The 24076-nt window shown below is 38.1% G+C and overlaps 1 protein-coding gene across 8 annotated transcripts in view; it reads left to right on the top strand.

The window, feature by feature from the left end:
* Positions 1–22707, top strand: part of LOC121373260 (endothelin-converting enzyme 2-like) — a 67543-nt gene extending 44836 nt beyond the window's left edge. For 5 of the 8 annotated variants that reach the window (XM_041499773.1, XM_041499779.1, XM_041499775.1 and 2 more), the window contains 10 exons: positions 657–787; positions 2368–2590; positions 4180–4356; positions 5049–5152; positions 5845–5955; positions 9952–10019; positions 14078–14202; positions 15208–15366; positions 17493–17569; positions 19922–22707. In XM_041499773.1, the coding sequence (XP_041355707.1) occupies positions 657–787; positions 2368–2590; positions 4180–4356; positions 5049–5152; positions 5845–5955; positions 9952–10019; positions 14078–14202; positions 15208–15366; positions 17493–17569; positions 19922–20021 (1275 nt within the window). In that variant the 3' untranslated portion in view covers positions 20022–22707. Of the gene's footprint in view, positions 1–656; positions 788–2367; positions 2591–4179; positions 4357–5048; positions 5153–5844; positions 5956–6708; positions 6777–9951; positions 10020–14077; positions 14203–14413; positions 14639–14976; positions 15073–15207; positions 15367–17492; positions 17570–19921 lie in introns of those variants that run through there. The other 3 variants (XM_041499774.1, XM_041499780.1, XM_041499781.1) reach the window with 3 other exon arrangements.
* Positions 22708–24076: the final 1369 nt, after the last annotated feature.

Genomic DNA, 24076 nt, shown 5'->3' with positions numbered 1-24076 from the left:
AAAGAGATATCTAGCTACAATATTTAATATGTTAGTTATTACTTTGTAATAATCTCTATATCTTACTGATTAATATGTGGAATCTCTGTGATTGTGTTTGAATGAAGAGATATCTAGATAAAATGTTATTGATTACTGTAAGATAACCTCTCTATATGTTATTGACTGCAGGATGTGTTTGACTTGCAGAGATATCTAGATAAAATGTTATTGATTCCTGTGTGATGATTTCTATATATGTTATAATTGCAAGATGTGTTTGACTTGAAGAGATATCTAGATAAAATGTTATTCATTCCTGTGTGATGACCTCTATATATGTTATTGATTGCAAGATGTGTTTGAATGAAGAGGTATCTAGATAAAATGTTATTGATTGCTGTAAGATAACCTCTCTATATGTTACTGAGTGTAGGATATATTTGACTTGAAGAGATATCTAGACAAAATGTTATTGATTGCTGTGTGATAATTTCTATATATGTCACTGATTGCAGGTTGTGTTTGAATGAAGAGATATCTAGAGAAAATGTTATTGATTTCTGTGTGATAATTTTTATATATGTTAATGATTGCATGTGTTTGACTTGAAGAGATATCTAGACAAGATTTTAATGATTGCTATGTGATAATCTCTCCATATGTTATGATTGCAGGATGTGTTTGACTTGAAGAGATATCTAGATAAAATCTTTAATGATGATGTTCTACTCACTGAAGAAGTTATCATCACTTCGCTAGACTACTTTAAAAAACTTGGAGGCATTATTAAAAATGCCACCAGCGAGTAAGTTATTAACATATCTGTTGCTATGGTAACAGTGTATAGGAAAAAAATGTCAGTGAGAGAATCTACTTTTAAAGTAGTTAATTGGTCGTGATGGAAGGTGCATTTCCCCCCGCCCCCCCCCCCCAATTTTAAAAAAAAGAAATGGCCACATAACTAAAGTAGATCCTGTATATTTACATGTACCTGAAACCTTTTTTTTTATTTCATTTTTTTTTATATCCCACTGCCACCTTTTTTTCTCTCTTGAAGGTTTTTGTACATTTGCTATAATAGTATGTGTCTCAGTAATAATAAATATTTGACATCCAGTAGCCAAGAGAGTCTCCCTCCCTCCCTCCCTCCCTCCCTCCCTCCCTCCTCTCTGTGTGTCTGTCTGTCTCTCTCTCTCTTTGTGTGTCTGTCTCTCTCTCTCTCTCTCTCTCTGTCTGTCTGTCTGTCTGTCTGTCTGTCTGTCTGTCTGTCTCTCTCTCTCTCTCTCTCTCTCTCTCTCTCTCTCTCTCTCTCTCTCCCTCTCTCTCTCTCTCTCTCTCTCTCTCTCTCTTCTCTCTCTCTCTCTCTCTCTCTCTCTTCCCTCTCTCCGTCTGTCCATCTGCAGGCTTGCAAGCAGGCCCTTATTTTCCTAATTTTCCTTATTTTTTGACAGCAGCCCTAATATTCCTTATTAAAGCTTCAAAATCCTAAAAAGCCCTAATTTTTTTGTGAAAATCCTAAATTTTCAAATTTTGATTTTTTTTTATAAATGCAACATAAAATAAGTGTTGGAATTAATTAAATCTAGCCTTAGTATACTTTCAGATAATGAATATGTTGAATTAATGTATTTCTCAGAAGACATCTTGGTGGTTATCAGCATCATATTCAGCATGGATTTGCACCATATCAGATTACTTTAATCTGGTTGTATTGATATGCTGAATATCGCTGTTGATGACCATTGGCATGATCTTCTGAGTTGGTAATTAGCTTTTGTATTTATGTTCTCCCTGGAGGTGAGTACAGAATGTTTTTCTTTTATATTGATTATTGAATTTCAGTCCTTATTTTTGTCAAAAAAGTCCTAAAAATTCCTAAAAATAGTCCTTATTTTTTAAGAATTTTGCCCTTAAAAAAGCCCTTATTTTTCACAAAATCTTGCTTGAAAGCCTGCATCTGTCTGTCTGTCGGTCTGTCTGTCTGTCTCTCTCTCTCTCCCCTCCCTCCCTCCCTCCCTCCCTCCCTCCCTCCCTCCCTCCCTCCCTCCCTCCCTCCCTCCCTCCCTCCCTCCCTCCCCCATCCATCCTCTCTCTCTCTCTCTCTCTTCTCTCTCTCTCTCTCTCTCTCTCTCTCTGCCCCCTCTCTCTCCCTCTCTCTCTCTCTCTCTAACACCCAAAAAATCTCTCTCTCTCTCTCTCTCTCTCTCTCTCATCTCTCTCTCTCTCTCTCTCCCTCTCTCTCTCTCTCTCTCTCTCTCTCTCTCTCTCTCTCTCTCTCTCTCTCTCTCTCTCCCCCTCTCTCTCTCTCTCTCCGTCTCCGTCTCCCTCTCCCTCTCCCTCACTGTTTAATAATGCTACTGGTGACCATGATAACATGATTTTCAGGGTCATCAACAACTACTTGGTGTGGAGTGTCATACAGTACACTGCAGGCTATCTGCCAGATGAGTTTGTCGACGCCGCTCTCATTCTTACCAAAGCGGAGAGCGGCACTTCCGCCGTGGCCCCCAGGTGGCAGCGCTGTGTCTACAAGACCAACTCGGCTCTCGGCTTCGCAACTAGCGCCCTCTTTGTTGAAGAGCGCTTCACTCCGGGCACCAGAGAAAAGGTTTTTATTTACATCTTACAATTTTAGCATTTTTAAGTCGGAGAACTTTTTGTTTTAAAAATTTTGATTAGAAAAATCTTACAAAAATCAGTTTAGCATTTTTCAGGGAAAAGATTTTAATTTTCGTCTTACAAAAATCAGTTTTAGCATTTTGTTTTAAAAATTTTGATCAGAAAAATCTAACGTTTTTATTTTTGTCTTACAAAAATCAGTTTTAGCATTGTTTAGTCGGAGAAATTTTGTTTGAAAATTTTGATTACCAAGATCTTTGGTGTGTCTTGGGTCAGGTTTTAGCATTTTACATAGCCAGAGAACATTTTGGGTCAAAATAAAGTGCTATGTCGACAAAGTCAAAGTCATTAAAGTTACTTTGGGTATATGGAAAATGTAAATGAAAGAATTTAGGGTATTACGACAAATGAGTACGGACCAAGGCAGAAGAGGAGGACATAACAAAACAAAAAAATGTTACTGTTACTGATCAACCTTAACTTTGTTGGTGATTTACCCACTTTTCACAGAGTTATGGCTCTTGGTTTTAGGAGATACAAACGTTTGTTGGCCTGGTAGGGGACATGTATTGCTTGTTTACCTGGAGAAAGTGTGTTATTGTTTAACGACACCACTAGAGCTCATTGATTTATTAATCCTCGACTATTGGATGTCAAACATTTGGTAATTTTTACATATAGTCTTAGAGAGGAAACCCGCTAAATGTTTTCATTAGTAGCAAGGGATCTGTTGTATGCACCATCCCACAGACAGGGTAGTACATACAATGGCCTTTGATATACCAGTTGTGGTGCACTGGTTGGAACGAGATATAGCCCAATGGACTCACCGACGGGGATCGATTCTAAACTGACTGCGCATCAAGCGAGTGATTTACCACTGGGATATGTCTCACGCCCCCCCCCCCCCCCTTGTTTAGTAGAAAATGTACATGTATGTAGTACTGCCCTCCTGCTTGTTTATTGCGTAATCCTGCTCCCTCCGGTCTCTTCTATCTGTGTGGTCCTTAACCATATGTCTGACGCCATGTAACCGTAAATAAAACGTGTTGAGTGAGTCGTTAAAGGGACATACTCTAGTTTTTAAACACTAACGCATATTGTTTTACTGTTATAACCGTTTTTGATAACTTAAATCATACTTTACTTAGATTTTATTGTTTAGATGATCAATTTCCGTGCATTCGAAGTGGTTTTGATCATCCAGGTGTTTTTAATATCACAAAATAAATGTTTCATATTTTTAAAAATGCACGTTCGTCTGAGAAGTAACAGTTATGGAGTCGAGTTTTAGTCCATTTTTAGAGTGTATTTCACCATTTCAAAGTCGAAGACTCGTCTTTCACTCAATTGTAACTTTATCCAAATGTGTTACAGGTTTGTAGATTAACTAAACTTAGTGTTAATTTTCACGGGTTGATACTAGGGCCTGTCCCTTTAAGTAAAACATTTCTTCTTTTTTTGTCTCTTTTTTTTCTTTATTTCTTTTCATATTGGCAATTGGCGGATTTTGCAAGTGTCGAAGCTAATCTTGTATTATACGGAGAAAAACTGACTTTTATGTATTTTTTGTTGCAGGTTTCCGAGATTCTGGACGAAATAAAACACGCCTTTCTGATGAACCTGCATACCGTGACATGGATGGACGGCAAGACACAAGAGAAAGCCATAGAGAAAGGCGAGGCCGTTGAGAAAATGATAGGCTACCCAGACTTTATAATGGACCCCGTAAAGCTGGACGATCATTACGTAAATGTAAGTACACAGTGACTCTCTCGCTCTTTTTCTTTTTCTCCCTCCCTCCCTTCCTCCCTCCCTCCCTCCCTCCCTCTCTCTCCCTCTCTCTCTCTATCTCTTTCTCCCTCCCTCCCTCCCCTCTCTCTCTGTCTCTGTCTATCTGTCTCTGTCTGTCTCTCTCTCTGTCTGTCTTCTCTCTTTCTCTCTGTCTGTCTCTGTCTGTTCTCTTTCTCTCTCTCTCTCTGTATGTCTCTGTTGCTCCTCTTCTCTCTCTCTCTCTCTCTCGCCTCCTCTCCTCTCTCTGTCTCTCATCTCTCCTCTCTCTCTCTCTCTCTCTCTCTCTCTCTCTCTCTCTCTCTCTCTCTCTCTCTCGCTCTCTCTCTCTCTCTCCTCTCTCTCTCTCTCTCTCTCTCTCTCTCTCTTTCTCTCTCTCTCTCTCTTTTGAACCACTAACCCACTGTTCTGGACAGCATGCTTGAACCATAACTGGATATAAGCACAAACTTAAGTTTTACAGATTTCTGTCCTCAAACAAGTGCACCCCCTCCCCAAAAGGCTAATAGTCTGGTATGAACATGCCAAAAGCCAATGGGATGGCCTAAATTCTTCTACTGTATGCTCCCTCTCGCTATCGCTCCATGTTTTATGTTATCTGGCCTTGTTCACTGGACTGATCGTGATTTATTGTGTTTTTAAATATTTCTTTGTAGTTGACAATACCTGATGGGCAGTTTCTCCAAAGTTATATCAATGCTTGTGTATGGGGTTTCAAGAAGCAACTCGAAAAACATGGAAAACCACCAGACCGCAAAAAGTAAGCAGCTATATTTTTCTGGGATGTTTTTTTCAGGGGTCGTGTGGGGAGAGTTGTTGTTCTTTTTTGTTGTTATTCATCTCCATAAACAAATTAGCAAGGACATGAAACGGGGACATTGAATACCAAAATATTTTTATTATTGTTAAGCAGAACAAAGTTGAACTTTTCTTCTTTCATCCTTTGGAGTTAGAGGCGGAACGTAGCCCAGTGGTAAAGCGCTCGCTTGATGCGCGGTCGGTCTGGGATCGATCCCCGTCGTGGGCCCACTGGGCAATTTATCATTCCAGTCAGTGCACCATGACTGGTATATCAAAGGCCATGGTATGTGCTATCCTGTGTCTGTGAGGTGGTGCTTATAAAAGATCCCTTGCTGTTAATTGAAAAGAGTAGCCCATGAAGTGGTAACAGCGGGTTTCCTCTCTCAATATCTGTTTCCTCTCTAAAACTATATGTAAAAATTACCAAATGTTTGACATCCAAGAGTCGATGATTAATTATTGTGCTCTAATGGTGCCGTTAAATAAAACAAATTTTAAACTTTTTTCTACACCTATACTCTATGTATGTTTATATACAAATTTGGGAAGCGGGGTGTTGCTGATGATGTCCAATTATAACTGAGTAATTGTTTTTTTAAGTTTAGCAAAATATTTGCAACTCAACATTTATAATTGTTATTATTTCTGCAGGTGGGGAATGATGCCGTCTGAAGTAAATGCGTACTATTCGATATCCTGGAATTATATAGTTGTTCCTGCAGGGATTCTACAACAACCGTTTTTTGAGCCTACTTTCCCCCAGTAAGTCTGGAGCACCAGCTATAAGACTTCTTTGCTGTTTATAGGGTCTATAATTATTTACAAAAACAAATTGTGGGGGTTATGGGTGTGGTCAGTTTTTGTCGATATGTCCTGTATCAATAATTTGTGCCAGATATGATTAAAAATATACCAGTCATAAAATTAACATGAAATTTTAAATATTTAGGCATATTTATATTTTATAAATAATATTTCATTGACCGACATCAAGTACTGGTGGTTCTAGGTCCTGGGTTACACGGTCTTGTTAAGAGGTGGGGTGAGGTGGGGTGGGGGGGGGTCCACAAGTGAAATGTTTTACCTTTGGATGGCTTCAAACGTGATTAATAACATCAGGAATACATAAGAACAATGTTTTAAAGGTTATTTTTTGTTTTTATGTATAGTAGGACAAACAAAAAGTATGTTTTCTGGTCCTCAAATGTGGGACTTTAAAAACAGTATTGTATAACTGTCATCAATTCATATACATCATAAGGTAGCAGGGCTCAAACTTAAGAATTTGTCTCCCACGGCAGTTTAAAAAAAAATTGCAATGGGTGAAACAGTCCACTTACTAAGTATGAACTTACATGATGTGAATTTACTTGATATGGAATGAATTTCTATGGTCCAAGTTAGTACGTGACAGATTGGATTTTAACACAGCTCACCTACATGTATGTTATCGACCAGTCTGGAATATGTCATCCATGTTTAAATCTCTCTGTTCCCACTGACCTTCTATTTCAGAGCCGTTAGCTTTGCGAGTCTCGGCATCGTGCTGGGTCACGAGTTGACCCACGCGTTTGACAGTAAAGGTGAATGTCAGTGGCGGCCATCTTGAAAAAACAAGATTACGTCTGCTGTAATCTCAGTCTGCATGCTTGTTTGTGCCGTCATGGAAACAGTTGATTTATTCTTACATTTACACGACCAATAATTTAGGGCTATTCATGAATAGGGAAGGGGAGATAATTAGATTATTTGTGTTATATAATTATCAAGTTGGCCTGTACATATTTGTTTAATGCATGGTGGGTTTTTTAAAAGTTATATTAATTATGCATTTTCATTTTATTTCAATTTATTTCCATGCTTATATCCAATTAAGATTCAAGCACACTTTCACACAAGCAGCTATCTTGGCTGTCTGTCCAGGACAGTGGGTTAGTGGTTACTTTTAAGTTGTTAGTGAGAGAGAGAGAGGGTGTAGTGGTCTTACACCTACCCATTGAGTCTTTAAAACTTGCTATGGGTGAGAGCCAGTACCTGGCTACGAACCCTCTACCTACCAGCCTTATGTCCACTGGCTTAACCACGACACCACCGAGGCCACATTGAGTTGTTAAAACTCGCTATGGGTGAGAGCCGGCACCAGGCTACGAACCCTCTACCTACCAGCCTTATGTCCACTGGCTTAACCACGACACCACCGAGGCCACATTGAGTTGTTAAAACTCGCTATGGGTGAGAGCCAGTACCTGGCTACGAACCCTCTACCTACCAGCCTTATGTCCACTGGCTTAACCACGACACCACCGAGGCCACATTGAGTTGTTAAAACTCGCTATGGGTGAGAGCCGGCACCAGGCTACGAACCCTCTACCTACCAGCCTTATGTCCACTGGCTTAACCACGACACCACCGAGGCCACATTGAGTTGTTAAAACTCGCTATGGGTGAGAGCCGGCACCAGGCTACGAACCCTCTACCTACCAGCCTTATGTCCACTGGCTTAACCACGACACCACTGAGGCCACATGGAGTTGTTAAAACTCGCTATGGGTGAGAGCCGGTACCGGGCTGCGAACTCGGCACCTACCAGTTTTATGTCCGATGGCTTAACTGTATAAAGATGGTCTGAGATGACTTTTAGTGTTGTATATTGTGATTGGATGAATTTAGAAAAACAAAAAAGTCAGTAAAAAGAAGGATACTTCAACCAAGGGTTGGGGGTGTGGGGGGGTGGACGCTTGAGAAATGTTTTGCTTTATGATGTATACTGGTATTTTCTTTCTCTGCATCAAGTTGGGGTTTTTTCTTTTCTATTTTAAGGGTTTTAAGGGTTTCTTCTTTCTGTTCATGGAGTGTGCTTTTCACCTCCTCCTGGTTTTGGGAGGTTGAGGTTATTGGTACTGAAGGGTAATTGCATATTACACTGAAACCTCTGAAGACTGGACCCTCTGTAAACTGGAATTCACTCAAAACCGGACATTTTTCACGGTACTTTTTTTTAAAATCAGTAAAGAACTTAGCCTCACTAAACCGGATACCTCTTAAAACCAGACATTTTACTTGGTCCTGTGGGTGTCCCGATTTAGAGGGGTTTCACTGTATTTCATTTAAAAAATGTATGGGGATATAAACACATTTTCTCCCACACTGGTATCATTATTGAATATTAAAAATATAATAATAATTTTAAAAAGTATATATAAAGATTTTTTTTTTAAATATGTATTAATGTGAAACAATGTTTTGACGACTAAAATAACTAACTGAAAATACAAGGACTTTATAATACAGTGAAACCTCTCTAAACTGGACACCCTTGGGACCAAGACAATTGTCCGGTATTAAGAGGGATTTGGTTTAGGGAGGTTATGCTCTGTACTTGTTTTAAAAAGGGACTCCGTAAAACGTTCGGTTTTGAGGTAATTCCGGTTTATAGAGGGACCGGTCTGGAGAGGTTTCACTGTATATCTTTGAATGTGATTTTTTTTTTTTTATGAGTATCTGGTTGTAAAATGTTTGGATATGTTAATTGTTTCTGCTGGTTTACTTTATTGAATGTTTTTACTCATTGTTTAATTAAGAAATGTTGTTCAGTAAGAAATACTTGTATGTGCCGTTATGTGTTATTTATTTAAGAAAAAGAAAGGAATATTTGAAGAGTTTCATTGCAAAACGCGATAAATGCCACTATACACACCCCATCCTAAATATGTTTTATTCCGAACCACCATAAACATTACGCCAGTTTCTCTGCAATCTGCGATATATCCTCAGACAATCGTATCACATTTTGCTGAAAACTGAAATTGAACTTGTGTTTGTCTACATGTGAACAGTGTCTGAGTGGTGTTCGCACAATGGTTTTTAATATGGCGTTTATCGCGTTTTGCAATGAAACTCTTCATTTGTTTACCAACATCTCAGCACATTTTAAACTACAGCTGTTTGATGTGTAACATATATATATATAGTTAAATTACAATTCAAACCTAGTTTATAATTTTAAACATTTCCGAAAAAATGTGAATCATGACAAAATGTGCTGATAGATTTTCAGTTTGCTTCTTTTTATTAACTTTTCCCTACTTTTTCAGTTCCAGATTAGGGCCTGCAAAAATCCCTTTCTTTTTCTTTTTCATTACAATTTAGGGACCATCTCAAAATTTCATCACTTCTCCCTAAACAAATAACCCTCTAATACTTTTCAACCCACCTCCTCCCTCCAAATAAATTTAGTCGGGGGGAAAAAGGTGTTGAAAATTTTTGGGGCCACAAAAGTTGTGGGACGAAATTGACAAGAGAGTGATATCATGTGTGAAACGTGTCACTGTAATGCTGCATTCAGATGTGCTAAGAAACAGGAAGTTTCCAACTCGTCAAACCGTAATTGCCAAGACTAATAATTATACTTTTCATGTGTAGTTCATGAAATTCTTCGTTAACTGTGGTTTCGAATTTCATTTCATAAATAAATTAATTAAAAAATAATAATTTTAAAAAATAATTAAAAAACACAAAGTTTTTGACACTTCCATTTTCGACTTTTTATCCGCATGTGTGTTTTACCCCCTCCCTCCCCCCCCCTTCCGTGGGTTATTAGTTTAGGGAAAAGTGATGAAATTTTGATATGGTCCCTTAGCATACAGACAATGTTTACTTTGCTGTAAATAGCAGGAATGTGCTGTTTCAAGGAAGATATTTTTTTTATCACTTCACTGAGACGAATTAATAAATATATTATTAAATACTTCTTTACAGATTTGTAAATTTTGGTGCCTTAGGATTTGCATTGAGTCATGAAATTACTCATGGCTTTGATGAGACAGGTAAATGTGGTTTGGTACCAAGTTTCTAATGCACCAGCTAACAAATCACCCGCTAGTCTCTCTTTACTAGTGTAGAATGATCTGAGAGTGTTACTGACAGTCAGTTTTCTCTAGTGTAGTAGATGTATTTGCCATGGTATTAGCAATGTCTAGTTTGCACCGCTTTTATCAATACACATATACTAGTATAGTCACACACTAAAGCTTTTACTAGTTAGTGTTGCCACTATAGTTTATTGCATGAATTGAACCATTGAATTAACATGTAACTTCATTCATTCATCTATACTTATTTTTGTGCTTATATTCAATTAAGGTTTAAGCACACTGTCCTTGGCACACACCTCAGCTATCTGGCTGTTATATAGTGGTTAGCTGTTGCCAACTTAAAGAAATTTTTTGCCACAATTATTGTCAGCATTACGATTTTTAATACAACTTAGTAAAAAGGTATAGCATTAACACATCATCAAATACAATTTCAACATAAGTCAGACATGTTAACAAAAGGTATTGTCACATAATACAGTTTCAACAAGTTCTAGTCAAATTTAGCTTTGCACAATTCCTTTCCATTCTAACTACAACAGTTTTGTTTTCATCCAACATCACATGTTAGTCCTTGTCGCTTTAGCTGCAAAACATTGCTTTAGACTTGGTCTGTTAACAGCAGCTGCTGCAACTAATTTTTTCCACAGATTTTGTTTTAGATTTATACATGTATTAGTCTAGCAATAAAAGTTCTGGCCTCGGGCTTATAAAAGATTTACATTCTAGACTCAGTCTGAATAGGGTTTGAGACTTTTATGCCATGCTGGGTGGAACATATATAGTCCAGTGGTAAAGCAGTTACCTGATGCAAGGTCCGTCTAGGATCGTTCCATGTACGTGCTCTAGTGGTGTTGTTAAACGAAATAAACTTAACCTTATTGCCCTCTGACGTCATTAGAGATTTGAGACTAGACTAAACTGTTATAATCATGGTTGTTGTATAAGCACGTAACGTAGATTTGTGATTGGAGTAGTAAATAGTATTGTGATTGGAGTAGTAAATAGTATTGTGATTGGAGTAGTAGATAGTATTGTGATTGGAGTAGTAAATAGTATTGTGTTTGGAGTAGTAAATAGTATTGCATCTTTCGTCTAGAAACTAGTTTGTTTTCTTTAGATCTCATCTAATGCATGTGTTTTAAATATTATTTTACGTGTACTCTTGCAGTAATTTGATTTGAAGGGTCATTCAAAATTATCAAAAATGTTCATGAACATACAAACTGTTAATACCAGTGTATATTTTTGAAATAAAAAAAAAAATTGTTTTTTTGAAATCTCTATTTCTCTTCACCTCTCTCTCTGCATCTGTCTCACTCTGCCTGTCTCTGTCACACTTCACCTCTCTCTCTGTCTCTCTCTCTCTCTCTCTTTCTCTCTCTCTGTCTGTCTGTCTGTCTGTCTCTCTCTCTGTCTGTCTGCCTGTCTGTCGGTCTCTCTCTCTCTGTCGGTCTCTCTCTCTCTCTCAACCGGCCTCGGTGGCGTCGTGGCAGGCCATCGGTCTACAGGCTGGTAGGTACTGGGTTCGGATCCCAGTCGAGGCATGGGATTTTTAATCCAGATACCGACTCCAAACCCTGAGTGAGTGCTCCGCAAGGCTCAATGGGTAGGTGTAAACCACTTGCACCGACCAGTGATCCATAACTGGTTCAACAAAGGCCATGGTTTGTGCTATCCTGCCTGTGGGAAGCACAAATAAAAGATCCCTTGCTGCCTGTCGTAAAGAAGAGTAGCCTATGTGGCGACAGCGGGTTTCCTCTAAAAACAGTGTCAGAATGACCATATGTTTGACGTCCAATAGCCGATGATAAGATTAAAAATCAATGTGCTCTAGTGGCGTCGTTAAATAAAACAAACTTTACTCTCTCTCTCTCTCTCTCTCTCTCTCTCTCTCTCTCTCTCTCTCTCTCTCTCTCTCTCTCTCTCTCTCTCTCTCTCTCTCTCTCTCTCTCTCTCTCTCTCTAATAAATTACTATTTAATTTTTATTTACAAACACAAACATATTCAATTTCGTTTCCACACTGTAACTTAAATATATATTAATATTTTTGTGTAGAATTATTTTAATAAAGATGTGTTATATTGCTTGAATGATTATAGGATAAATGATATTATAATAAAACTAAGTTGATGTTCCATACTTACTTGCTGTGGAAATACAGGTAGATGTATGATTATTCTTAAAATAACTATCTTTTACAGGTAACATCACATTTTTCTTTCTTTTTTTAAACTCTTATCATTGTTAATGTTTTATACAAAATTAAACATACATAGAGATTATTTTACGAGCCTGTGTGTCGTACTGATTTTACGAAACGAGTGTTAGGACTTTTGTATTACCCGAGTGAGAGCGAGGGTAATACATCAATCCTGTTATATCAAAGGCTGTGGTATGTGTTATCCTGTCTGTGGGATGGTGCATATAAAAAATCCCTTGCTACTAATAAAAAAATGTAGCGGGTTTCCTCTTTAAGACTATGTGTCAAAAATACCAAATGTTTGACTTGAAATGGCCGATGATTAATCAAACAATGTGCTTTAGTGATGTCATTAAACAAAACCATTTTAAAAGGTTTCCGGCAAATAAAATATTTTTACGTATGTAAAATAATTATTTAATTCCTTTTTTTTTTTTTTGCTTAGAATATGAATATATCTATAACCATTTGTTGATTTCGTAATTCTTTTTAGTATCTCAATTTCTTTTCTTTGTCTACAATAATTTTATATGCACAAAAATTACTATTTCTCCAACAGCCAAACGAAAATCTAAATAATTCTGCAACAGTTCATTCCAAATGTATTTATCTTTATTATCCATATGGTTGAACATAACCGAGTTAATAATAATCATACGAAGCACATCTGTAATAACGAGTGTAATGACGTAATTTTTGCGAAGCGACATCATAACATGACATTACTTCTCCAGTCCTAGCTCAGACTGTGCATTTGAAATATGACGTCATTTCGTCGTCTCCTCCTAGTTGTGGCTGAAACATTTTGAGTTAGATCTTGTTATTAATAATTAAAAACCCCACAATAATAATATGGATAATAAAGAAATTATTACACTCATGTGTGAGTTGTACTGATTTTACGAAACTCGTGTCAGGATTCATGTATTACCCTCGCTCTTGCTCGGGCAATACAAAAATCCTGACACTTGTTTCGTAAAATTTGTACAAGCTTGTACAATAATCTCTATGTACCTGTGTATAATGCTTTATATTTAAAACATGTTCAGATAAGATAGTTTTTTAAAAACCAGGAAAAAGCAGGATGTGTGTTTATTTTGTTTGGGGGGGGGGGGGTAGGGTGTGTGTGTGTGAGAACAAACAAGTCTTGCTAGGGCTGTGATTATTTTTTTGGGGGTGGAACAAACGGAAGAAGTCTTTCTAGGGCTGTGATTATTTTTGGGGGTGGGCGGAACAAACGGAAGAAGTCCTTCTAGGGATGTGATTATTTTGGGGGTAGGCGGAACAAACGGAAGAAGTCTTTCTAGGGCTGTGATTATTTTATGGGTGGGTGGAACAAACGGAAGAAGTCTTTCTAGGGCTGTGATTATTTTGGGGGTGGGTGGAACAAACAGAAGAAGTTTTTCTAGGGCTGTGATTATTTGGGGGTGGGTAGAACAAATGGAAGAAATCTTTCTAGGGCTGTGATTATATGGGAGGGGATGAGAACAAACAGAAATCTTGCTAGAGCTGTGATTATTTTGGGGGAGTGGGTGGGACAAATGGAAGTCTTGCTAAGGCTGTATTTTATTTTTGTGGGGGGTGGAGTGAAAGAAACAAATTTACATGGGCTGTGATTATTTTGGGGGTGGATATAGCAAACAGAAGTCTTGTTAAAGTTCTGTTTAGGTGGGTGTGGGGTGTGGAAGAAACGGAAATCTTACTAGGGCAGAAAACTCGGGATAAGGCTTTAAAATCCCTTTAACTGTATTGTTACACGTACATGTATCACACAATTAATCACAGATCTGATTATCATTTAACAGGTAAAGATTACGACAAATACGGAAACATGAAGAACTGGTGGAGCAAGGCGTCGGCAGACTCATTCTCGGAGAAAGCCAAGTGTCTGGAAAACCAGTACAGTCATTACGAGGTGGATGGTGTCAAGGTATAAAATGTTTAGATCTGTGTGTGTGTGTATGTGTGTGTATGTGTGTATGTCTCCGTCTCTCTATCTCTCTGTCTGTCTGTCCCTTCCTCCCTACCCCCTTTGGTCCTATGACCCAAGCACATCAGCCAAGCATTATAGCAACTAAGCTAAATCATAGCAGACAATGGAGGTCTGAAGGCATTATAAAGATGTTTGTTTCTGATTTCAGCTGAACGGCTTATAGACACTGGGAGAGAACATAGCAGACAATGGAGGTCTGAAGGCATTATAGAGCTGTTTGTTTCTGATTTCAGCTGAACGGCTTATAGACACTGGGAGAGAACATAGCAGACAATGGAGGTCTGAAGGCATTATAAAGATGTTTGTTTCTGATTTCAGCTGAACGGCTTATAGACACTGGGAGAGAACATAGCAGACAATGGAGGTCTGAAGGCATTATAGAGCTGTTTGTTTCTGATTTTAGCTGAACGGGTTACAGACACTGGGGGAGAACATAGCAGACAATGGTGGCATTATAGAGCTGTTTGTTTCTAATTTCAGCTGAATGGCTTACAGACACTGGGAGAGAACATAGCAGACAATGGTTGCATTATAGAGCTGTTTGTTTCTGATTTCAGCTGAACGGCTTACAGACACTGGGGGAGAACATAGCAGACAATGGTGGCATTATAGAGCTGTTTGTTTCTGATTTCAGCTGAACGGCTTACAGACACTGGGGGAGAACATAGCAGACAATGGTGGCATTATAGAGCTGTTTGTTTCTGATTTCAGCTGAACGGCTTACAGACACTGGGAGAGAACATAGCAGACAATGGTGGCATTATAGAGCTGTTTGTTTCTGATTTCAGCTGAACGGCTTACAGACACTGGGGGAGAACATAGCAGACAATGGTGGCATTATAGAGCTGTTTGTTTCAGATTTCAGCTGAACGGCTTACAGACACTGGGAAAGAACATAGCAGACAATGGTGGCATTATAGAGCTGTTTGTTTCTGATTTCAGCTGAATGGCTTACAGACACTGGGAGAGAACATAGCAGACAATGGTGGTCTTAAGGCAGCATTCACCGCCTACAAGATGAACAATCACGCTCAGATGGAGAAGAAACTTCCCGCTATTGGTCTCACTAATGACCAGGTCTTCTTCGTTAGCTTCGCACAGGTAATCATTATTTCTCCTGCAATTTTGCACAGGTGATAATTATTTCTGCTGTAATTTTGTACAGGTAATTTTGCACAAATAATCATATCAAAATTTTTTGCACAGATAATCATTATGTATGCCACAATTTTGTACATGTAATAATTATAATTTAAGCCATATTTTTGCATAGGTAAACATAATAATAATGCAGCAAGTTTGCACAGGTAATAATTATTTCTGCCAAATTTTGCAGTTAATTTTTATTCATGCCAAATTTAGCTCAGGTAAAACATATATGCAACAATTTTGCACGGGTAATAATTATTTCTGCCAAATTTTGCTCAGGTGTTTATATATGCAACAATTATTGGCATATAATTATTACTTAGGCCAGTTTTGCACATGTAATAATTATTAGCAAGAGTTAGTAGTTCAGCAGTACCCCAATAGATTTTCCATTGAAACATGATACACATGTATGTGTGTATATCCATAGAACAAGAACTTGGAGGATTCGTCACCAGTGTTTTTTTAATATGAAAAATATCAACCGAGTCTATGTTGTTAATCAGTATTTGTCGAGGCTCTGCCGAGACAAATACTGATTAACTAGACGAGGTTGATATTTTACATATTAAGAATCACGAGTAGCGAATTCTATTTATCCTATAACACTTCTAAAATAACATTATAATTCAATTTTTAGCAGAGTACTAAAGTTGCCGCCATCAGTGTTTTTTTAATTTGGAAAATATCAATCAAGTCTATATTGGCAGAGCCTTGACAAATTCCGATTAACTAGACAAGGTTGATATTTTACATATTAAAAAACACGAGTAGCGAATTCTATTTATCCTATAACACTTCTAAAATAACATTATAATTAATTTTTAGCAAATCAGAGTACTAAAGTCGCCGCCATCAGTAATATGACGTCATCACGATTAGCACAAATTAGTTTGACGTCACGCATTTTGACTAAAGCTTTGAAAACGTTAAGCTCAGTTACACAGGTCTTGTTGGTTTGTAAGCAAATGACCCATCCACAGCAACATATTACCTAGAGACCTTGCAAATTTGCATACCATTATTAACCAGGTTAATACACTAAAATTATCACATGGGTTTATGACATGAATATCATGGCTAAGTTACCGTATATGATAAATATATGGTACGTCATTTTGCAGAAAAATCACTTTGAAATGAAGTAAATGGATATATAGCGTTTTTGGAAATGGATGTGTAACTGATATTGAAATATTTCTCGTTCCACCCAGTGCACCACGACTCTGGTTATCCTGTCTATGGGATGGTGATATAAAGATCCCTTGCTATTAATGAAAACATTTAGCAAGTTTCCTCTCTAACACTAGAATGTAAAAATGACCAAATGTTTGATATCCTATAGCCGATGATTAATAAATCAGTGTGCTCTAGTGGTGTCGTTAAACAAAACAAACATTTTTTTGGTAGACATGGTAGACTGGCAGAAGAGAGTTGGCATTTCATTGTTTGCTGTTTGTATTGTGTGGTTGAAATCCCCTCATAGGAAGGAAGGAAATGTTCTATTTAACAACTCACTCAACACATTTTATTTACAGTTATATGGAAGTTTGTTTTCTTTCATGACACCACTGGAGCACATTGATTAATTAATCATCAGCTATTGGATGCGAAACATTGATTAATTCTGACTCGTAGTCATCAGAGGAAACCCGCTACATTTGTCCTTAGCAGCAAGGGATCCTTTATATGCACTTTCAGACAGACAGGACAGCACATACCACGGCCTTTGACCAGTTGTGGTGCACTGGTTGGAACGAGAAAAAATCCAGTCAGACATATGGTTAAGGACCACACAAATATTGAAAGAGGAAACCTACTGTCACCACTTCATGGACTACTCTTTTTGATTAGCAGCAAGTGTTCTTTTATATGCACCATCCCACAGACAGGATAATACATACCACGGCCTTTGTTGCTTTGTCAATTTATCTGTTAGTTCTGAGTGCTCCCCAACCACCACAGTACTTATATTTCTAAATAGTTTTTTTACTTGTGTGTTCAAATAAATTTTATGATCAGAATTAAAATGTGTTACTGATATTGAAAATTCATTTTTTTTTTTTTTTTCGCATCAGGTTTGGTGCAGTTACTATCGGCCAGCTTATGCTAAACAGTCGGTGCTGGTCGATCCCCACTCCATAGCCGAGTTTAGGTAAGTGCATTTTCACCCATCTACAGGCTATGAATTCTAATTTTTTTCAGCGGTAGCCCATCAGGCTTCCAGGTTATGAAATCTGGTAGCCCTCAGTAACTTTGGTAGCCCATAATTTTAATGAACTTTTTAAAAAGGAGACTTATTTTTTTAAACATTGTTCAGGATGGGTTTTTTTAGGTGTTTAAGCATCTTGTTGATTGCAGAGTAACTGGAATTGCAAAAAAAAAATCTAGTAGCCTGGCGGACTACCAGGTTTAAATAATCTGGTAGCCAGAGTTAGAAATTGGTAGCCAAAATACCTCGGGCTACCGATAAGGTTGAGCCCTGATCAAATCTTACCAAAGAGTGGGTGTGGGTAATATTTGACATGCTTCCATCAGAGAACTGTTCAAGCATGTCTGTCATGGGCACATCCTCTTGACTTCGCCAGAGTTACCCAAGAGTTGTTGATCTTCTGTTTATAGCTTGCTGAGCTTCTAGATTATGGTAGCCCCACTCCCATGGCTAGTGATATTCAATGTTGGGCTAGTAAATAACTACTATTGCCATGCCCGACAGCTTGCAGGGTTTCTAGATTATGGTAGCCCCACTCCCATGGCTAGTGATATTCAATGTTGGGCTAGTAAATAACTACTATTGCCATGCCCGACAGCTTACAAGGCTTCTACGTATGGTAGCCCCACTCCCATGACTAGTGATATTCAATGTTGGGCTAGTAAATAACTACTATTGCCATGCCCGACAGGGCTTCAAGATTATGGTAGCCCCACTCCCATGACTAGTGATATTCAATGTTGGGCTAGTAAATAACTACTATTACCATGCCAGACAGGGCTTCTAGATTATGGTAGCCCCACTCCCATGGCTAGTGATATTCAATGTTGGGCTAGTAAATAACTACTATTACCATGCCAGACGGGGCTTCTAGATTATGGTAGCCCCACTCCCATGGCTAGTGATATTCAATGTTGGGCTAGTAAATAACTACTATTGCCATGCCAGACGGGGCTTCTAGATTATGGTAGCCCCACTCCCACTAGTGATATTCAAGTTGGGCTAGTAAATAACTACTATTGCCATGCCCGACGGGGCTTCTAGATTATGGTAGCCCCACTCCCATGGCTAGTGATATTCAATGTTGGGCTAGTAAATAACTACTATTGCCATGCCAGACAGGGCTTCTAGATTATGGTAGCCCCACTCCCATGGCTAGTGATATTCAATGTTGGGCTAGTAAATAACTACTATTACCATGCCCGACAGGGCTTCTAGATTATGGTAGCCCCACTCCCATGGCTAGTGATATTCAATGTTGGGCTAGTAAATAACTACTATTACCATGCCAGACAGGGCTTCTAGATTATGGTAGCCCCACTCCCATGGCTAGTGATATTCAATGTTGGGCTAGTAAATAACTACTATTACCATGCCAGACAGGGCTTCTAGATTATGGTAGCCCACTCCCATGGCTAGTGATATTCAATGTTGGGCTAGTAAATAACTACTATTACCATGCCAGACAGGGCTTCTAGGTTATGGTAGCCCCACTCCCATGGCTAGTGATATTCAATGTTGGGCTAGTAAATAACTACTATTGCCATGCCCGATGGCTAGTGAAAAAGTTTTTTAATGTTGCATTTTTTAAGTCTTGTTTGGTAAATATGAATATCCTACCCCCACCCCCACCCCCAATCTTAGTGTTTTTAATCTCTGTTTCCATCTTTAGGTAACATATCCGATTATTACTGTTAGTAAAATTGTGTTAAGTAAAGTAGGGCTAGTGAATTTTAAAAATCACAGATCCCATGGCTAGTGGATTTTGTAAAAATTCTAGAAGCCCTGAGCTTGTTTTTGGTGAGTGTTTTTTTCGTCATCTAATCTTACCTTACAGTTTAAATCTATTTATATCTCTGTTGTGGTAAGTGCCTTTTTGCATATAATCTTACAAAACATTTGTAGATTTTTATACACTGAAAAGCATAAATAATGCATATGTATTGTACACATGCCCCCCCCCCCCCCCCCCCCCCATCCCCGCTTCCTATGCCAGTGTTTATATGTTTTCTAAGAGTATTTTCACATCTAATCTTACAAAACAGGTACAGATCTTTAATTGGAAAAGAAGTTTGTTTTGTTTGTTTTGTTTGTTTTGTTTTACGACAATACACTTACAAAACAGCTAAACACTGAAAAGTTCGGTGCACCTCGAACTTTGACCCAGACGGAAATTATTTGGTTGAGTGCTACCTTATAGTTGTTCCTATGAATTTTCATCACAGTTCACTATTAATTAACTAAATATGTTTAAATAAAATTATGAAGTTTGCTTTTCTTTTTTTTTTCCTCCAGGGTGAAAGGAACCATTTCCAACTCTGCTGAATTCTCCTCAGCGTACAAATGTCCCATGGATTCGCCGATGAACCCCAAGAAAAAATGTCACATCTGGTGATGAAGGAGACCACTAGGAGATTTAATATTTTAATATGTCTTGCTAATATATCTCAACACTACCATAGACTCTTAGGGGGCTTCCATAAAGTATATATCTCCCGGGGGGGTGGGGGGGGGGGGGGGAGGATACACCAATGAATGCCAAGAAAAAAATCTCACATCTGTTGATGAAGAAAACAAAGAGGAAATTTAATATGTCTTGTAGGGTCTCCACGGGTACTCTTAGCAAGACTCGAATCTGTTTACAGGACTTGAGTACCCTTGCACGGAACAGAATAGGATAGGATAGGATAACATATTAACGTGCCTATATCTAATTAAGGTCCAAGCACCGTGCGAGGAAGAAGAAGAAGACGAAGAGAAGGATTTTACGTGCACATTCAGAGCAAGCTGTTGTAGCGCACGCCTATACTGGGCACAGGGACCGGCCTTGGCCAGATCTCTCGTCCAGGACAGGAAAGGTGGAGGGGGGGGGGGGGGGTAAGAGAAGGGATGCCTGCACTGACAAGTGCAAGGGAGCACCAGCAGTCCAAATGTTGGTGACAGGCGGGGTGTACATAATTTTGAATGTCGCGTAGGATTATATCCAAAGAGGAAGAGGTGCGCATTTTCATGGAGGAAATTTGACACAATTTTGATGGTCGTTCTAATTGAAATAGTGAGGAGAGCATTCTTAATTAATTATAATTTTTAACGTCATTTTGTCATATGCTTGCAGCCAGTTACATTATGGGGCTATAGGAATGTGTGGAATGCATTACAATGGCATGATTTGGCATCCATGTTCAGGGCTGGAATTAAGATGCATAATGCTATTTTACTTTATTCCATAGTTTTATTATTATCCAGTGTCGGGTACTCGGGTCCGGGTCGAGTTTGACCCTCGAGTCCAATAGTTTTGGACTCATGGAGACCCTAATGTATTGGTAAAATATCTCAATACTCCTTTGGACGAAGTACAAATGTAGATTTGTTAGCATAAAATAATCTGACTCATTGTGTAATTTCAGAGTCTCGGAAATACTGAGCTCTGATTATTTCATTAATTTGAACATCAGGGTTTGTTTGAGACGTTCTGGAGTACAATATTTTCTTGGATATAACATATAGGGGAACAAACCTTCAGGTGGACGTTATAGTATGACTCTTACATTCCCAAAAATGTACATATTTCAAAGTAGTAATAAACAACACTTTTACGTGCTTCCATAAAAAAACCAACTGTTCAAGTATACCTGTCATGGCACAACCTCCGAATTTCTCAATAAGACAGGGTTGGGTTTTTTTTTTATAGATATAGGCATTTTGCCTGTTTGCCAATTCCCAACCAGCATTATAATTGGGAATAAATATTGTTTAAAACATATTTTATATTAAAATTTTAGGCATGAGGCCAATGTGTGTATTTTAACCTTTTAATTAATTTTACACTGGAGCTTGTTAGAAGAAACTAACAGAACTTATTAAACTATTTTGCCACACCTGGACAAATATAGAACAAAAACTATCTATGCAATAGCCGTATGCTGTCAAGTACTTCAGTGCTTTTGTAGCTAAAAATGCTTGTGCAGGGAATATTTAGTTTTTAAAATTTTGATTAGCGACAATTGGCGATCAGTTGAAAATTTAGTAGCAACTAGTAACTACTGTGTTAATGTTTTAGAATTTTGTAGTGATCTCTGAACTTTGTGTAGCGAAACGTGACGCGATACCGAATAAAATGTTCCCTGCTTGTAATAGTTGTATTGTACTATTGTGAAGAGTGTATGTAGAAGCAATAATTGATTCCAAAGGTGTACAGGCTTCCATTTTTGTCGGGCAGGCCAGTATTTGCCCAAATTAAACGGATGGGTCAAAAACGGGATAATAACCATATTTATTCATATTTGGATTACTACTAATTTATAGGGTTCCAAATGGAACTGCTATGCCTCTTTATGTCAATTACAATTAATATTGTGAATAGAATGATGGGAATTAATGATGAAAAGGTTTCAGGCCAGCTCATTTGGCAAAAATGTTTCCCAGCGTTATTACCTGAATGCGTAGATTTGCTCCAGCACTGGAGGGGAATGGATTTGGGGGGGGGGGTGGGAGTTGAACACTTTCATCCCGTCCCCTAAGCTTATGATTGATTCGGAGTTATTACTAATGTAGAAATCTTATACTTGAATCTCTTGTAAATATGTATATATATTTTTAGAATGGTGTATGGGTAATAGTGGATGTGGTACACAGTGCTAAAAATATTTTGTTTGACTTTTTTTTTTGTAAATATGTCCTTTTTTTCTCTTTGTCTTTTGTTTTCTGTAAATACTTTTCTTGGTTTCATTCAGGTAGTCAAAATCAGAAGGGTATAAGTTTCTTAAGATGTCTTTATATTTGTTACTGTATAACTATTATGGGCTACAAAAGAAATGATAAATAACATGGGTGTAATGGTTAACAGTTTTGAGAAGAAAAAAAAGTATTCTTTTTTAACACATCTTGGTATAATTAATTTTATTTTGTTTCATTGAGGCAAAACAGATACTGATGCTACATCTTACAAAAATGGTTGCGATCGATCCCCGTCAGTGGGCCCATTGGGCTATTTCTCGTTCCATCCAGTTCTCCACAACTGGTGTATCAAAGGGTGTGGTATGTACTATCCTATCTGTGGGATGGTGCATATAAAAGATCCCTTGCTACTAATCGAAAAGAGTAATCCATGAAGTGGCGACAGCGGGTTTCCTCTCTCAATATCTGTGTTGTCCTTAACCATATGTCTGACGTCATATACAGTAACCATAACTAAAATGTGTTGAGTGCATCGTTAAATAAACCTTTTCCTTCCTTTAATTCACAAAGGGGCCATTGAACAATTATGTAATGCTCTAGGATGGAGGATATATGATGATCTGAATTATAAACTTTTATCTTTTTCACTGTACTCATTCACCTTCTGGAAATACAGATTTACACCTCAAGGTGAATTCGAACAATAAATTTCCAAATTGTAAACAAAATTGTATAACCCAATGGTAATTTGAACAATTTATATTAGCGAATACTTGTTACAATGGCTACAAACTTGAGATATACTCTTTAAAATTGACATTTCCACAGTATTTATAAATAGTAGTTATTGTAGTATGTATATATTTATATGATGTAGCTTTGTACATACGGTAGCTCACACCATGCATATTAACGATATGCATTCAACCAATCCCAGTCTTCCAACTGTGTATATAACTTGTGTATGCAACTCTTGTATAATATATACTATTATTATATATATAAATACATGTATATATGAAATTGAAAGTTATTTTTGTAATGCGATAGTTTTCTATGTATTAAGACGACCAATGGAGTGTCTTTTCTTCACACCTGTACACTGACTTAAAAGTGGGTTACAGGGCTGGACAGTAAGGATAGTGGACGAGTATTTTACATAGACTTGAGGACGTGTACATTCATTTGTAGTTGTTTTTATGCTTAAATCCAATTACGGTTCAAGCACGCAGTCCTGGGCACACACACCTGCTATCTGGACGGCCTGTCCTGGACAGAGGGTTAGTAGTTAATGAGAGAGAAGTCGGTGTAGTGGCCTTACACCTACCCGTCGAGTCGTTAATTTAATTTGTTCTGGGTGGGAGCTGGTACCGGGCTGCGAACCCAGCCTTATGTCCGATGGCTTAACCACTACACCACTGAAGCCGGTGGATGTGTATAACAGCCGTTTTCTACTTAACAATCGTGGTACAGCTCTCGCTTGATGCGCGGTCATTCTGGGATCGATCCCCGTCGGTGGGCCCATTGGGCTATTTCTCACTAGTCAGTGCACCACGGCTGGTATATCAAAGGATAATGCATATAAAAGATCCCTTGCTACTAAAGGAAAAAATGTAGTGGGTTTTGTCTCTAAAACAATGTCAATATTACCAAATGTTTGACATCCAGTAGCCAATGATTAATAAATCAATGTGCTCTAGTGGTGTCGTTAAATAAAAACAATACTTTAACTTTCGATTCCCTTACTGCGATATTGCTTTGTGGCCATATATT

Source organism: Gigantopelta aegis, chromosome 5 (genome assembly GCF_016097555.1).
Source record: "Gigantopelta aegis isolate Gae_Host chromosome 5, Gae_host_genome, whole genome shotgun sequence".
NCBI classification, from domain to species: Eukaryota; Metazoa; Mollusca; class Gastropoda; order Neomphalida; family Peltospiridae; genus Gigantopelta; species Gigantopelta aegis.
The sequence above is the reverse complement of the archived record's forward strand: the minus strand, read 5'-3'. Positions and strand labels throughout refer to the sequence as shown.